Source organism: Pygoscelis adeliae, unplaced genomic scaffold (assembly GCF_000699105.1).
Source record: "Pygoscelis adeliae isolate BGI_AS28 unplaced genomic scaffold, ASM69910v1 Scaffold208, whole genome shotgun sequence".
NCBI lineage: Eukaryota > Metazoa > Chordata > Aves > Sphenisciformes > Spheniscidae > Pygoscelis > Pygoscelis adeliae.
The window spans coordinates 441,039-456,659 of record NW_008825290.1 but is presented as its reverse complement, the minus strand read 5'-3'; the positions used below and the strand labels follow the sequence as shown (position 1 = coordinate 456,659).

General features: G+C 37.8%; 1 protein-coding gene across 1 annotated transcript; it reads right to left on the bottom strand.

The window, feature by feature from the left end:
- Nucleotides 1-1,233: 1,233 nt before the first annotated feature.
- Nucleotides 1,234-15,023, bottom strand: TXNRD3 (thioredoxin reductase 3). Its single transcript, XM_009329920.1, has 15 exons — nucleotides 14,967-15,023; nucleotides 13,371-13,480; nucleotides 13,074-13,187; nucleotides 11,087-11,159; nucleotides 10,089-10,208; nucleotides 9,534-9,676; nucleotides 7,981-8,096; nucleotides 7,644-7,869; nucleotides 7,323-7,415; nucleotides 6,784-6,860; nucleotides 5,738-5,894; nucleotides 5,434-5,541; nucleotides 4,458-4,553; nucleotides 2,804-2,938; nucleotides 1,234-2,512 (listed from the first exon to the last, which is right to left on the bottom strand). The coding sequence occupies exons 1-15, from the start codon at nucleotides 15,004-15,006 to the stop codon at nucleotides 2,450-2,452; spliced, it is 1,671 nt and encodes a 556-aa protein (XP_009328195.1). The 5' UTR covers nucleotides 15,007-15,023; the 3' UTR covers nucleotides 1,234-2,449.
- Nucleotides 15,024-15,621: the final 598 nt, after the last annotated feature.

The following is a 15,621-nucleotide window of genomic DNA, read 5'->3' as shown; positions in this document are numbered from 1 at the left end:
ACACATGAGCCTACTGAACACAAGCAACATGTTCACTTAAAATACTGCTCTTGCCATTAGCTACTTACTGTATATTTTAACTGGAGGGTTTAAAGCTTAAAAGACTAACTGTATAGAGCGCTCAATGCTTCTAAAGTATCAGTTAGAAAGAGCCGACAGCCTGGGCAAGTTTGATATAAGGAACATCTGCAATTAGTACACTGTTACAGATACGCAAGTGGTAATTACTTGAATCAATTAACTTGAACCTGCAAATCAAATCTGAATTTGAAATAAAACCCAATTAGTGCTTACTAATAGTAAATTCAGGAAGTTATCATTCATTGACTTGATTTGCTTCCTCCTTCACTTCCTCTATAACACGGCTACTCAAGGTAAACTTTGCCATTACCAGTCAGATTCTCATGATATAAAGCCTTCTGAATGCTTTATTGTTTACTAAGTTCCATTTCAGCTGTTGAGATTGTGCAAAGTCTGCAACATATTACCTGCTACTAGCTGTCCACCCTAATCACCCCGACTTTTTGAAACAGCTCAGATGAGTCTCTGGTTCATCCACTTCAACTTAGAGATTAAGGTCACTTCTACACTACTATTATGCCTACTTTACTTCAAACTAACATCTGACCTATTAAGAGGCAAACTTTCAGGCACGCAAGGTTTTGGCAATGCCACTCTTAAGGTCACTGCTGCAGAAGTGATAGCAAGCAGGTGGCTTTATCAAATATGTCTATGACGGACCAGAACAAGTAACTCCCCAGAGCTCTGCAGCAAAGCAACACAGAAGCTCAGCAAATGTCCCCATTGTCAAGTGAAAATATTTTGCAGTACTACTAGGCACCCACATCAAAACCTCAAAGTCTCCAAGAGTTAAGTTTGAACACCAGCAAGATTTGTTGCTAACACTCTAGCTAGATTCTACTGAGCATCTTTCAGCTATGTTGCAGTTAAACACTACAACATATGTACTTAGAATCTTCTGGGATACACAGAAGTGGTATGAAGTTGTTCTCTCAGGTTGAATAGAGAGAATTCTGCATACTGAAATAGAAGCGCATTACATTTCTTGAGCAAGCCCCCAGATGTGGCAAGAAAACTTGTTTCTCCATTTGAGAGATTACAGCATGCACAAGTCTATAGAGCTTTTAGTATTGCATGTGAGAAACAATATAACTGAAGCACAAGAAACTCTCAAGTATGTGATAACATAAACCATAAGGTCAGACACCACAGTGCTGTATGTGTTGTTTATTGAACTTCAAATTCCATGGTACATCATAGGTTAAATAGTTAAAAACTGTTTGTTTACTATCATACAATGTTCAGAATAGTCTTTCAAAACATCTCTTTGGACAAAACTAAGAGCCAAATTGAAGCACAATTCCCCCAGACCAGAATGCTAGGGGTGGAAGAAAGCTTCTGAGTACTGACTGTACACAACACTACACAAAGCATGATAGCCCACCAAGTCATTGTTCTCTGCTGCAACACATGCTTCAAAGAAATTCTGTACAACGCTTACTACCATCATGGGCAGGCACCTACTATATTAGTGGGACGGATTGCTCTCAGACCCTGCTGACTTCAATACTCCACATAAGAGTACAGACTTACAGTTCTGGGTTCTGTGATGTTTTACATTACTGTGCTGAAACCAGATTTGAGACTATTAGCACTAAATATAGTCATAAACAGCAAGAACAAATTGACAAGGTCTTGCACTTATGCTCTTCAACCCTGACACACAAGATGCCTACAACTGAAATTTTTATCTTAAAGACATGGTGTCACCTGAGGTCAAACAACTATGAATGTGAACAACAGCAATGTCTTAGATTACTTTGAAGTTTTAGACTGGTTGAGGTGGGAGACTGGTGCTTGAACTGCACTGCTCAACATTGCATCCTATTTGTGCCATCTCGCCTCAACTGAATATACCATTAAGTAAAACAAAATGCATCACAAAAGATAAATCAGTCAACTGTAAACTGTTGGTAAGAATCATTCAACTATATATTTGCCCTCTATCTCAGGCATTTGTACAAGACACTGGAGCCTAGAAGCGTTAGCTTTAATTTGTGCAACTAAGAATTTCCTTCAGAAGAGTTCAGTCATCTGACCGGACGAAGAGATCTCCCGACGTTGCATGGCAGCCATCAGTCGTAGCTCACCTCACAATAAGGTTCTGAGCCAGAACATCAAAAAAGCACAGTAGTGCTGATACCAAACAAAGTCAGGATTTACAGTTCAAGATTTCCCTGCTGTATTACTGTTTCCATTTGCAACACTATTTACTGAGGAAGCCTCACAAAGGCACCACTCCCAGCTGCAGTACATGCAGTGGTACTGATGCAAATGTTTATTTTGCTGCAAAGCAGTTGGATGTATTAGGGCTTCCACAGAACCAAGTGTGCACAACATGAAAACATGTAAAACAGCAGGTTTAACCTCAGCAGCCCCTTTGAGTGATGTCTTGTCCTGAAGATTTTGTAATATCCATTGTAGTGAACACCTGTAAGACACCAAAAGAACAGCTTATTTACTGTTGCTCTGTATCATCATCCACATGCCTATTGGTCTCCCCTTGTAAAGTAACAATACTAGATTTCTTTGAACTGTTACAATGGAAAACAAGTTGCAGCACAAATTAACACATTTTCTAACTGTAAGTTCTTGACATGTGATAGAAGTTAAGCAAATACTAAATAAATCTCAAAATACAATGTAGTATTCTTTCCTTGCATCTAGGTAACCATCTTCAAAAGCAGGTTTTAAATCAAGCTGTGCCCTCCCCTTCCCTTACCTCTCCACAAGTTGGATGGATACCAATTGTTTCATCAAGTAATTCTTTGGTGAGACCACATTTTATTGCAGCAGCAAAACCTTGGGTAACTTCACCAGCATTAGGTCCAAGAACATGAAATCCTATCACACGATTCTTTAAGACAGGTGAGAACAAAACAGGAGTTAGTACTAGGTACATACTAGAGCTTTTGTTAAACTGTAACTCCCATGACACTAAAAATTTTATGTAATGCAAGTAGGTCAATAGCAGAGTAACATAAAATGAACTACTCCAAAGAAAGTTCTCCAGTTCTTTTCAGTCCTTTATAGCAGGATGAAACATGTTTTAAAATGAATGAGTTTTAAAGTCAAAGACACTAATTCAAAGATACTGCCTAAAACTAAACAGATCTAGTTTTGTCAGTTGTTTTTATGATTTTACAGATATACAGTATGTTTAGTATGTTCAGATTTAAAATTATTTTTCTACATTGAAGTTCGTTCAGATAGAGGACCTGTTTATATTGTCTGTTAAAAATCTGATACTGAAGAGCTTCACTGGCTGTTCCCTTCCTCCCCAAGCGGTTAAGAAGGAAAATGAAAACATTATAGACTTGAATTTTGAGCAAGCTGCCTCTGTAGCAAGATCTAGACTGATGGAAGTAGGCTACAAAAAACAAGTTAAAAATAGGTGTAGTTTATTCCAATTTGTTTCATTAATTGGTTTATCAAGAGGGATACAAACAATGTCTTAAAACATTTTCCCAGGATGTTCCCATACCTTCAGAGATGTCCTAGCCCAGGTCTGGCCATGATTTGCAAGGTAGGATACAAATTCCTTGTAATACGAGCAATTTAAATACACTATTAACCTTACATTCTCCTCCAGCATCCTGGGAAAAAACCTTTCACATAGAAATCTACATAAAGTCCCTCCTTCTTTTGTGTTCTTTTCATTTGGATTATTTCCAATGAGGCTCTGATAAAAGCAGAAGTTTGAACCTTTCTGCAGTCTTTGAGAAAGGTTTAGGTGGGCTAATAAGGGGAAGAGTAAGCTTGCTTCCTCTTCGCTTAAAAGCCATGCTATTTCACCCTATCATTCCTTCTCTCCAAAGTAATTTCAAACACCAAAAATCTTCCTTTGTCTGTTCTCCCAGATAATTTTGGTGAAAAATACCAGACAGCATTGGCACTTATTTTTTGCAACAAGAACCTACTGATCACCAGAAATTCCCATTTCTCATCATTGAGTTTTCTAGGACTAACCATGTTTTCCAAGTTTCTACTAAACATACAAAACTCTGCGCTTCTCAAAGGGCAAAAACCACACAGTCTAGAAACCTAAAGCAAGACACCAGATAGTAGTTACTCAAAACCCACTTGGAAGAAAAACCTTGGCGAATTTCTTCACAAATCCATCCTTAAATTGGAACTCAGGATGAAGTTTCATTATGTATAAAGCCACCACTTGCTCCAACAGCTGTTACACCAAAAAGACCCAAAACAAAACAATCTGCTCTCTCCAAACTGATTAGACCTCTTAAAACACTTATGTTAACAGAATGGGTAAAGCTGGCCTCAGGCAGGCCAAATAAAAGATACTAGTCTGTTGGCTAGTCTGAAAAGACATTTCAAGAACACACTCAGCATATCCATTCCAGTTTGCTACTTACGTTGTCATGTTTACTGCAGATAATCTTTGCATAACAAGTATTGTTATCTCTACCTGGTACTGTCCATTCAAGTGGCCAGAACAAACTGTGATAAACCTGGGAGGATGACAAGAAAAAGAGCATTAGAATTTGATGAATTAATTCAGACATAATTCTAATTTTTAATGTCTTTACAAATAGGTGTTTGACGTTTAACCCATTAGATTTTCATAACATATACTAGACAAGACAGTGATTTTTGTTCCCCCCAGCCCAAGCAGTCCACCCTCCAAAAATCAGTAGGGGAAGACTTGACTCAAACCATGCGCCCCTGATTTAAATACTCGATTAAAACAGCAACAGCTATAAGACACAGCATTTTAAGACTGCACGTTCAGAAAGAGAAGTGCTTTAGTAGTAGTTTAAACCTATTCTGCAAAACAGTTCACAGCAGAAGCTAAATAATGCCAAGTGTATTTTGAAAGATGTAAGGAGTTAAACACAAGGCATGCAAACAACTAATGAAACTCTTCAGAGCAGTGGGGAAGCCAGAAATTACCATAAAACAGGGAAGTTATTCCTGATACTCCTGTAGCCATTAAGAAAAGGTCAGGAAGAAATTAATTCCCAATTCAAGTACGGTGAATAAGCAGAAAACAGACAGTTCATCCCAGGAGTTTGGTATGCTTCAGCAATAAGTCTTTAATTCACGACAACAAAAAACACCTACAGTTTTGCGACCTGAGTTTGGCCTCCTGAAGTCAAATGCTTCTCAGCAGCATGCAAATAACTACACACAACTCTAACGTTATGAAGTCCAGTCCTGGATTTCTGGGAGTCCACTACCTTGTTAGCCAGATGACAACACTTCCACAATCAAAGACCTATCTAGCTAACCTTCTAATCTTGTTTTAACACTATGCCTTGAGCATAAAGCAGCAAGGCCCAAGAAAAACATTCTCAAGCTACCAGTTAAACAAGTCTTGAGTGCTCTCACCTCCAAGTTTTGCTTTCCATATTCTTCTACGGCTCTTTCTTCAGCTAACCCACAGCTACCATACTCTAAAGGAGTAAACACTGTTGTTGGTACATTGATATAGTCACACTAAAAATAAAAAACAAAATTTGTATTTAGACTATGCGAGTTCTATACAGTACATAACAGGAGAAGTTGTATTAGCACTTTTTTTTTAACACAAAACACTTGCAGTGCCCAAAGTAGACAAATCAACTCATGTGTTATTGCAATTTTGAGGCAAAAAGTATAGAAACAAGTTGAATTTGTATTCTTATAGCTTTACCTTTGTGGAACTACCACCATAAAGCCTGCGGGCTAGCAGTTTCCCTGCTTGAATGGCAACTGGAGTAAGTTCAAGCTTTCCATCCAATATATCTCCAATAGCATAAACATAAGGCACATTGGTTTGCTCTTCATCATTTACAGGTACTTTCCCATTCCTTTAAAACGTACAGAAAAGAGAATAGAGTTTGGTATCGTAACCTTCCTCAGAGCTCAGCAAGACACAGAAGGGAGAAGGTCTGCTACAAAGATGTTATTCTAACTACTGAGTACATTTCATTAAATATGCTTATGCCTTTTTTACTTCAACTGCAGGCTCTTCAGAGCATCAATTACCCCAACTCTGACAAATGGCTGAAGTCAGTATTCAGTGGGCCAGTTTTGACCTGAGCAACAGTGTGGGTCTGACGACAATGAAGTTACTCAGACATCTTTGGACTTATGATCTTTTACTTGATTATTATACAGCTTGCAATGTGCATCTTCCCCTGTGGGGAAAAAGAACTGCAATATCACTCACATGTTTAAGAAAGTTGGCTTAGTAAGTTGTTAGCTGCTGCAACCTGATCTTAATTTTTCTCTCTCCTGAACAACATAATCCTGCCTCTTCCTTTGCACCAGTTTTGCACTGACACCAGGGAGAAGCAATAAAAAAGTTAAATCTGTAGGAAGCGAGTAGTTTGCTGCCTCTTTAAATCCCTACATTAACTTGCCACATGAGCTGAACAAAACATTTAATTTAACAGAATATTAAACTGTAGTTTCTAAGTAAGTTAAGCAAATATATTAAATCTATTCCTTAAGCACAGTGACCAACAAGTAGGTATTAACTCATTCAGAATAGTTCTTTTATGAAATACATATTGAAGAAATGAAGGTAATGGACAACTGTACTCAAATCCAGGAGAGAAGGTTTTAAAGGTTCACCTAATTGCCAGGTATGAGAGTGAGGATTTAAAAAAAAGCATCAGCATCATTAAGTATTGTTAAAGAGAAAAAAAAACAATCATCGCATTCAGTGGTTTAAGGGAGTTGAGCAATACTCACTTCTCATTGATTTTGACACCAATTGTCTCTAAACCAATATTTCTGGTACATGCATCACGACCAATGGCTATCAAAACCTAAAAAAACAAAATTAAATGCAGTAGTTTTATGCAAGAAAAGCGTAATCAGCATAACACTTCCTTTTTTTTTTTCCAGAAAAAGACCAAAAACTGAAGCATACGATTGAAGTGACTTTTCAAAAAATGTTTTTGAAACAGCCACCAACAGTTCAGGCTCCATGTGCAACTTGTTTCAGAGATGCAACAAACAGCAAAACATTAATATCAGAACAAAAACAGAAGCAACAACACTGTTCATATGAACTAAATTCCAGGCACATGAAGTTTCACCCATTCTGCTGACAGGGCTCAACTGAAGATGAATATTGAATTTTCATATATTTTTTTCTGCCAGTAATTTATGTGAACATTTTTTCAAGGAAGATTTCCCATTACTTTTTTCCTGAAAAACTTTTAAAGTGTTTTAGTACATTTTCATGTGCTGCTATACTCGGTTATTTCAAATCCAGAAATGCTTACAGTGTTGTATTCTTCTTCAAAGATTTCTGGTCCCTCAGTAGACTTTGCTGTCACTTTCAGTCTTCCAGGCATGCCTTCCTCCAGCTGTTCAACCTGTATAAATATTTGTAAGCTTAGAATGACCTTAAGCAGCAGAGCTCACTTACATTGTTATGTCAAATCTTGACCTACTAATTTATCATTCAGTAGTAAAAAAAGCTTAATCTCATAAAACATTTATTCCTGTACAGAGCTAAAGCCTTCCCAGACAGCAAGCGCATTCTACATGTGCTGTTTAAAGTAATTTTGCATGGAGAGAAGAAACCTAAAGAAAGCACTTGCCTGAACAGGTACAAACTTCCTGATGAACTTTATGCCGTGTGTTTCCATGTAAGCACCTACTTTTTCTGCCATTTCTTGGTCAAAACCCCGAAGGAGTATGGAACGCACCATCACTGTGACATCTAGACCTAGACCAGCAAGAAATCCTGCACACTCTAGAGCCACATAGGAAGCACCCACAACTAGAGTTTTGCCAGGGCAGTAAGGCAGGGAGAAGAGGTCATCACTAAAAAGAAAAGAAGTGTAAGTTACAAGGTTCTTCCAACACAAACTTGTTTGTCTTTGCAAACACCAGAGCAGACAAAGTTCAGACTATTATTATGCCTTTTCATCTCACCTTGTAATACAGTATTCTTTATCTCCAGGGATACCCAGATATCTGGGCCTTTCTCCTGTTGCCAGGACAAAAGTCTCTGCTGTGTGGTAGGATACTTGTCCTTTTCTATTAGTTGCCTGTTTATATAGACACAGTTAAGAAAGTCTTTATCATAGGAACAGGTTTTAAGATAAAATAAAAAATTATGTAATCCTCCCCTTAAACATATCCACAATATTTAAGAATCAAGAACAAGAAGTTTCAAACAAGAACTAACACATTTAGAGAAGCCATGCAGATCACTGAAGAATAACAGGTTTAAATCACAAACTATCAGGCTTTTATCACATTAGAGCACTTAAAATCATTTATTCTTTGAATCCTGCCCATTTCAACTACTCATTTAGATTGAACTGTTCATAACAACTTTACTTTCAAGTTATAAAAAGCCACAACAAATTAAGCCCCCCAGCCCCCACATGAAAGGCCAACACAATGCTAGTGACAGAATAACAAAAATTAGTTCTTAGGCTAATGTAGAAATTAAAAAAAGTATCTAGTTACATGATTTCAGAGGGCCTAAGACCCAACCTTAAATGAATTCAAACTAATTTGACCTCTAGAGGCCCTTGGTCTTGGGAAATTTAATCTTGCCGATGCACCTCCCTCAAAATCTGACTTTCGTTCTTGCTCTTTAGTTACTTTCCAACACAGATGAAGGGAAACTTCCTCCCCATTGAGTCATCAGGTAATTCAGGTTGGAAGGGATCTCAGGAGGTCACCTAGTCCAACCTCCTGCTGATTTCTGTTCTGCTTCATTTATAGACTAAGGACATTAAGTAGATAACCTGCAAACCTGGACACCATAACAGCTGGTAGATGAGGTAAGTTGAACATACTACTATCTTTTCAGTACTAGTCTCTTGGTCTGAAATACATGCAGTTCGCCTTCATAAACTCGTATTGAAAACAGATAATTACACCCACTGAACTAAACAGTTGTCTTCAATATGCAGTTCTTCCAAGTTAACCTTGCTACTATATGATCACTTACAGCAAGATTGCCAGCACATGTTTTGTCTTGCAAAACTGACAGTTTAATTCTTATGCTGATACAGCATAAGGTTCTAGTAGTGCTGTTACTCAAGTGCTTAATCTGAATTTAATTTCAATAGTTTTTATGCTTTAGTATGAAGATTTTCCAAGTGGCAAAAATCATACAGCTAAGGCTTTTCTTCCCGCCCCCCCGCCCCCTCACTCAGGCTGCTGACCTTAGTCATGAAGTTAACAACTGAGACCACCTTACTCTATTCATGCAAGACATAAGTTCAGATACCCACATTACTCTTACATAACAGTTATTAGGTTTGCAAACACTGTGGCATGTACAATAATATATTGTATAAAGTACAATAATAATTTGAATCAATAACTTATTTCACAATTGAGTTTTTAACTTCAGTTGACTTAAGTTGGCAATGTCAAGATGAAGCCTTTTCCTTGTTGGATTTTAAAAGGCAGTTTTAGAACAAGAATCTTCCCTCCCAACTAAATGTTTTAAACACAGCACATACCTTAATTTTGTGTGGTTCAATGAATTCTCCATAAGAATTGAGGTATGTCACAGACTTCTCTCTTAAGGACACTCGGTAGCCCCAGTTTAAAGAACCAATGTAGTTTTGAATTGCTTCTACCATGATCTCCCAGTTGTGTTTAACTGTAACAAGACATCAATTTCATATTTAAAGAAATCAAAGTGCAACGAACCCTTAAAGAAAAACTTGTCTTATTCATTGTACATCACGCTAAGAAAACATCATTATCATCAGTAATGAGGATACATACTAAAGTCTTGTTCTATTATGCTAATATTTACCTGACTTGTTACTACCCGAAATAAGCTTATTCTAGAAGCTCTTTCATTTAATTCATATAATATAGGGAACAAAACACAATTAGCTTTCAATCCTAAAGGCTTCTATGACTCAAGAAGGAAGATGCCTTCTGATTCACCTAAGAAAACTACTGAACTCTGCCTCTAGTTTACTAAGTCCAAAGTAGAAGAACGATCTTAAGCTCAGAGTCTCATCTGTACATTGTCTTGGTCTGTCCTCTGTGTTCTTACTAACCTTGTTGTTCATACTGCCACCCATATTTCCTCGAATCTTGGAGTGCCTGACCCAGAAGTGCTGCTTGATGCATTAGCTTCTTAGGAATGCAACCTACATTTACACACGTGCCACCAAGTCCTAAGATGGAAAGAACTATGTTATTACCTGCATGAACAGGATATTTATGCTTTTCCTATCATGTGCTTTCTATAATCACCCATATATCAGTTGGTGATATTTGCTATAGCCACACAAGTAACGTGACATTTCTGTGGTAAAAGACATTTTAAAATACAATGAACACACTAAGTTTACAAGTTTGTATTCAGTTTAAGAAGTTACTTGACTCATGGAACCAAGAAGGGTACAGTGTATTGTCTTAAATATAAACACAGGATACTTACTTCAGAGTGCTTCAGATTTTAGTCAGATTGGTAAGTAAGCAAGGCAAAAAGCCCAGAGTTCCTAGAGTTTAGTATCACCTATTATGTGGAATTTGAAGTATGTATTTGTTTGAAATCTTAGCTATGAAAGCACATTCATGCCTTGACTCAATAAAACTTGACCAATGAAGTTCCTTACTCATTCTCAACTGCCAATAGCATTAATAAGGTCAGACAGCAGCTGTCTTTAATTACGGAAAAGTGAAGCATGCATAGCCATATAGTCACACTGTTCTAGGAGGTAGCCTAGATCAGTTGTCCACAAAATAGAACTAGATGAACTAAAAGGCAAAAAACCCCACAAACATGAGAATGTGAACATGTACACACACGCTATCCAGACATGATTTGAAAGTGAATAGAACTAGAACATTTGATGAAGAACTGAGAGTTAGCAATGCACAAAACAGAAATAACTGTCCAGAAAAGCAAGAGAACAACTCTTGTTATTTGTGTTCCAGAATTACAGGAATTCAGCAACAATTTCTAAGAATACTAAACCATAATATCTAACAACTCAGTATGTATCGCTGGCACTCAAACATCGTAAGATACAAGTTAACAGAAGCTTACCCCATGAGGTTCCCAGAGGCGTTGGAACAACATAATCTAATACCATTACTTTCTTTCCCAAGGCAGCAGCTTCCTATAAAAGATGGAGAGACAAGTCAGCACTACTGAACTTTTACCTGACCAAGAAAGCCTGTCCGCTCATTTACAGTCATGATATACTTAGCACTAATAGAAGGCTCTTTTGCTAGTTAGTCTCATTAGCATATATGGCTCTCTGACACCTCCTTCACTAGACAAAAATTCAAATCCCTCAAAAACTATTACTTTCTTCCAAACTTTGAATGGATGCTTATGTTCAATGCTGCATCCATATCATCCTACACTGTCAAAAGCCATGATCTGAAGAGGGTATGAGATGGGCTTATCAGCCTATGATCCTCTTCTACCTCACCCAAAGAAATATTTATGCTGTTAGCTCTCCTTTTCTCTCAGGAGGGCAGGACTGACTTGGCATGTTCATGAATGAAAAAAAGAGCGATACTAATAAACTGGCGACAGTTCAATGGAGGACCATCAAGATGCTCAGGGGGCTGGAGCACATGCCCTATGAGAAGGGTGAGGGAGCTTGACATTCAGCCTGGAGAAAAGGTGGATTTGGAGAGGACCCAACAGCAATTTTCCAATACTTCCAATCCTCCTATGAGGAGGTTATTAATATGACTGCACCAGGCTCTTCACACTGGCGAGTAGTGGAGGGACAAAAGATGATGGCCGTTAAGTTGAAACAAGAGAGTTTCAGACCAGATATAAGGAACTTTCACACCATGAGAACGCTCAAGCAGTGAAACAGGTTTCCCAGAAAGGCTGTGCCATCTCCACCCCTGGCTATTTTCAAGACCCAAATGGGTGAGGTCCTGCATAATCTTGTTTGACCTCACAGTTGACCCTGCTTGGAGCAAGAGCTTAGACTAGACATCCTCCTAATGTCCATTCCAACCTGAATAATCCTATGATACTCTATCCAAGGAATTACCAGGCACTTGATTGAAGCTACCCATTGTTTGGTCTTTCAAAGGCTTGGATCAAATCTTTAGGTGCCTCAAATCTGTTTAAGAACTCCTGCACAGTTACTGCAGTCCTGACTCAAACAAGGTTTAGAGTTACCCTGCTATCTTGTGTTCTGTGAATACCTGACCTCTCCCACTCTGAACAGTTTGGTAATTATCACCAAGTTTACAACTGATGTCTCAGAAGGCACTGTTAGGAAAGATCTGGAACATTCTGAAAATGCCCAACTGGCCAATTGAAGAATTTAATTGTCACCTACTTCTGCCTGCCTTATATTTATCTAGTGAAAGTTGCACACTTAACTGTATTGTTGTATAGCAATCACCAAGGCTGTCAAGAATAACATCACCATGCCCAAACCATAAACTGACAGTTAGGATACCTGACTGAGAGGTGGGAAGTGTGTGTTCAAATCCCTCAGGTAGAAGAGAAAACTGAATCTACACCTTGGGTCCTGAGGCACTCTGAACAACAGCTAATTGTGTAAGAGGCACACAATATTTTACCATTTCTGAAAAAGCAGCTAGAAAGAGAACTAAAGAGTGAACCAGTTCCTTGAAAGACCAGCTGAAAGCACTTCATTTTAGATGACTGGTCATCCTGAATCCTAAACAGTCAAAAGTACTTCAAGAGTAGCCTTTAAGTTTTCCAGATTACTGTTTGGAAGTGTTAAAGTGTCTGTGTAATATACATGAAGAGGAGATAATTAAAAAACTTTTGGTTCCACCCTCAGACAGGAACCTAAAACCTATTATTAGGATCGAGACCTGAATAGGCATCAGCTAGAAACTGGTCCACACAGACCATGATCTCCTGAGTGAGCACATTACCAAACCACTACTGATTCATTAATTAACAAGTTGAACAGTAATAATAATAAAAATATAGACTCTTTTATACTATTGTGATTAAAAGAGAGACTAACTTTTGAAGAAGTTTCATATACAACCTGTTCTTTAATGCAATTTTCATGTCATACCTTGGAACATGCAAGTCCACCTGAGCCACCACCAATAATAATGAGGTCATAATCATAGGGTTCTGCATCTTTGCTATCCCCAAGAAGTTTCTGCAGTGATCCATCGTGATAAGCCTGGGGGGGGGGCGGGAATTCAAATTACTACACACATTTCTGAGCAAACAAAAACTGAATGACATTGCCTTCTCTAACCCAGATCACCCACTCTAATATGTCACACAAAATTCAATTATGATCAAACAGCAAATTCACTTAGTAGTCTTGTCTACTTCCAGCCGATTTTTAAAGAAAAGTTACCTGGTAAGTTGAATCGCAGCCACCTATGTGAGTTCCATTCACAAATACATTAGGCACTGTCCTCTGATTAGTTAGCTCTGCTAACACTTGCTGAATACTTGGCCCATCAGCTAAGAGTAAAAGAAACAGGTACATTATAGAACAATTTTCAAGAAGGCAGCTTTTAAAACAACCTTAAGTATTAAAGGTTTGAACTGCAATATACTGGAGGACCAATTGCTTCAAGCCATAATTCTACAGAATGGAGTAAAGTTGAAGTAGTAGACTTTAGTCCCTGTATTTCCTGGATTCTTATCAGTCTCTTCCTGACAGCGTCATACTTAGTACTACACAAAAATTCTTTTCCAAATATACAGGAGAACATACAGACAGCTTTTCTTTCCTGAGAATTGCTGGTTTTGGAGTATGTTCTGTGTAAGTGCACATAGTTTTGCGCAGCAGCTTTGTATTATGAGAATATAGGGATGGGAAGAACGAACATGCTCTTCTACTTATCCTTAAGTTACCTTCAGACTTTTTCTACCCACCACACTGCTTTAAACCTTCCAATTTTAAGATTATCATTGCCTGACCTGACTTGTCATCTGAATCATCAGCACCTACACACAGGCTCAATTTGGATCTCTCAACAGTTGTCTGGCAGTAAATGTGGGAATGAGAATTTACAGTAATCACTTTGAGTAAAATCTTTTTAGTCTAAGGCCATATCTATTTAGTATCAGTAATCAGAGCAATTGCAAGGTAAATACAGTATTGATTAGGAGTAATTCCAGAAAAAAAAAATGACTGTGCATTGTACTTTGCATATCTTGGGCTACAATTAGTTCACAGTACCACAACTTTAATAAAAAGTAAAAATAAGTAAGAAGAGATCCTATGGATCAATAAATAAGTGCATTTTTCCCAAACACTGCTTAAGCATAAACACTTCAAAAAAGCATTAGAACTTTAAAAAAGCATTGGAAACTAAGTTTTGTACAGAAAAAAATTGATGATAATACATATTCAACAGCTTACCAACAGTGCAATTAAGAGTTTAATAAGAATTATGTTAGAAACTACTTGTTCTTAAAACTACATTAAAAGCTACATGCATTATGGACATATATGCATTAGGCACTACACATGTACTAAAAACTAAAGCAGCTTGGGCTTTAAGAAAACCCTCAAACTAGCAACAGCCAAGGTACTGGAATTTACCCCTCCTTCCAATGACTCAGCAACGTTCCCTATGAAGGTCACCCATATACCAAGTCAAACATTAACAATTCATCTAAAGCCACAAAAGAACCTGAGGTAGGAGAAAAATACCACAGGCTTTTTCCCAAAAGACAGGGCTCCTCAGAGAAATCAGATCTCACATCCTCTATCAGTTGATGATTTGTACAGGAAGAGTCAAAGCCTTCAGTTATATTAAAAACACATCCTGTATTAAAAGCTACATTGAAGCCTAACTGATTTTATCTCTGAATATATTAAGATTTAATTATTTTATATATCCTCCAATTAGTTCAGGACAGCTTAGAGTCTCATGCAGAGTCACCCATTTTCAGTTACAATAAGCAGCATGTAATAGATTTTCTTTCTTCTACTTACCAGTTACATCAAGTTCCAAAGCATAGTACTCCACATGCATAGAGCGGAAGAGTTCTTTCACCTACAACAGAAGCAGACACAATGCCAGTGCAAAGCTTTCACAAGATCTAATACATGGGTCAGGGGAAAACTTGATTGCTGGACATACACAGGTAACTTAAGTCTCAGTTATTATGCTTTGAGGGCCTAGCCCTACATGCCTTTGGTAAAGTTTGGCACTACTTCTATGTTGTGCATGTTCCTCACTTAAAGCCAGGCTATTTAACAGCATTCAGATTAAGCATACCACGACAGCAACCTTCCAATACACATCTCATTACCTCAAGAAAAAGTTTCTATATACAATTTGCTTAGCTGCAGACTTCTCCATCCCTGACAGATACCAAAAGCCATGAGAATAACTGCCATATAGAAAAACATCAAGAAGAGAGATAAGGTAGCAGTCAGATTCCTTGATAGTACTACGGAAAGAAAGGAAAAAAGGGAGTAGAGGATAACATGCAAAACAAAACACTGTCAAGTAAATGCAAAGAAAAGTGCATTATAAAAAGCTGCAGAAAGGGTAATACTCTCCAGCACTAGGACAGCTCATGCCTACCAGCCCTGCCTTCACTTTTGGTTGCTGTACTTCAGAAAAATTTTAGAACAAGCAGAG

Excerpts from the sequence above, each read along its gene's own strand:
- TXNRD3 (XM_009329920.1), bottom strand. The coding sequence starts at position 15,006 with ATGCATGTGGAGTACTATGCTTTGGAACTTGATGTAACTG. Across the intron at positions 7,870-7,980 it reads AAAGAATACTGTATTACAAG|TGATGACCTCTTCTCCCTGC; the intron begins GTGAGATGAAAA and ends TTTTCTTTTTAG. Across the intron at positions 6,861-7,322 it reads TTGAAGAAGAATACAACACT|GTTTTGATAGCCATTGGTCG; the intron begins GTAAGCATTTCT and ends TTGTTTTTTTAG.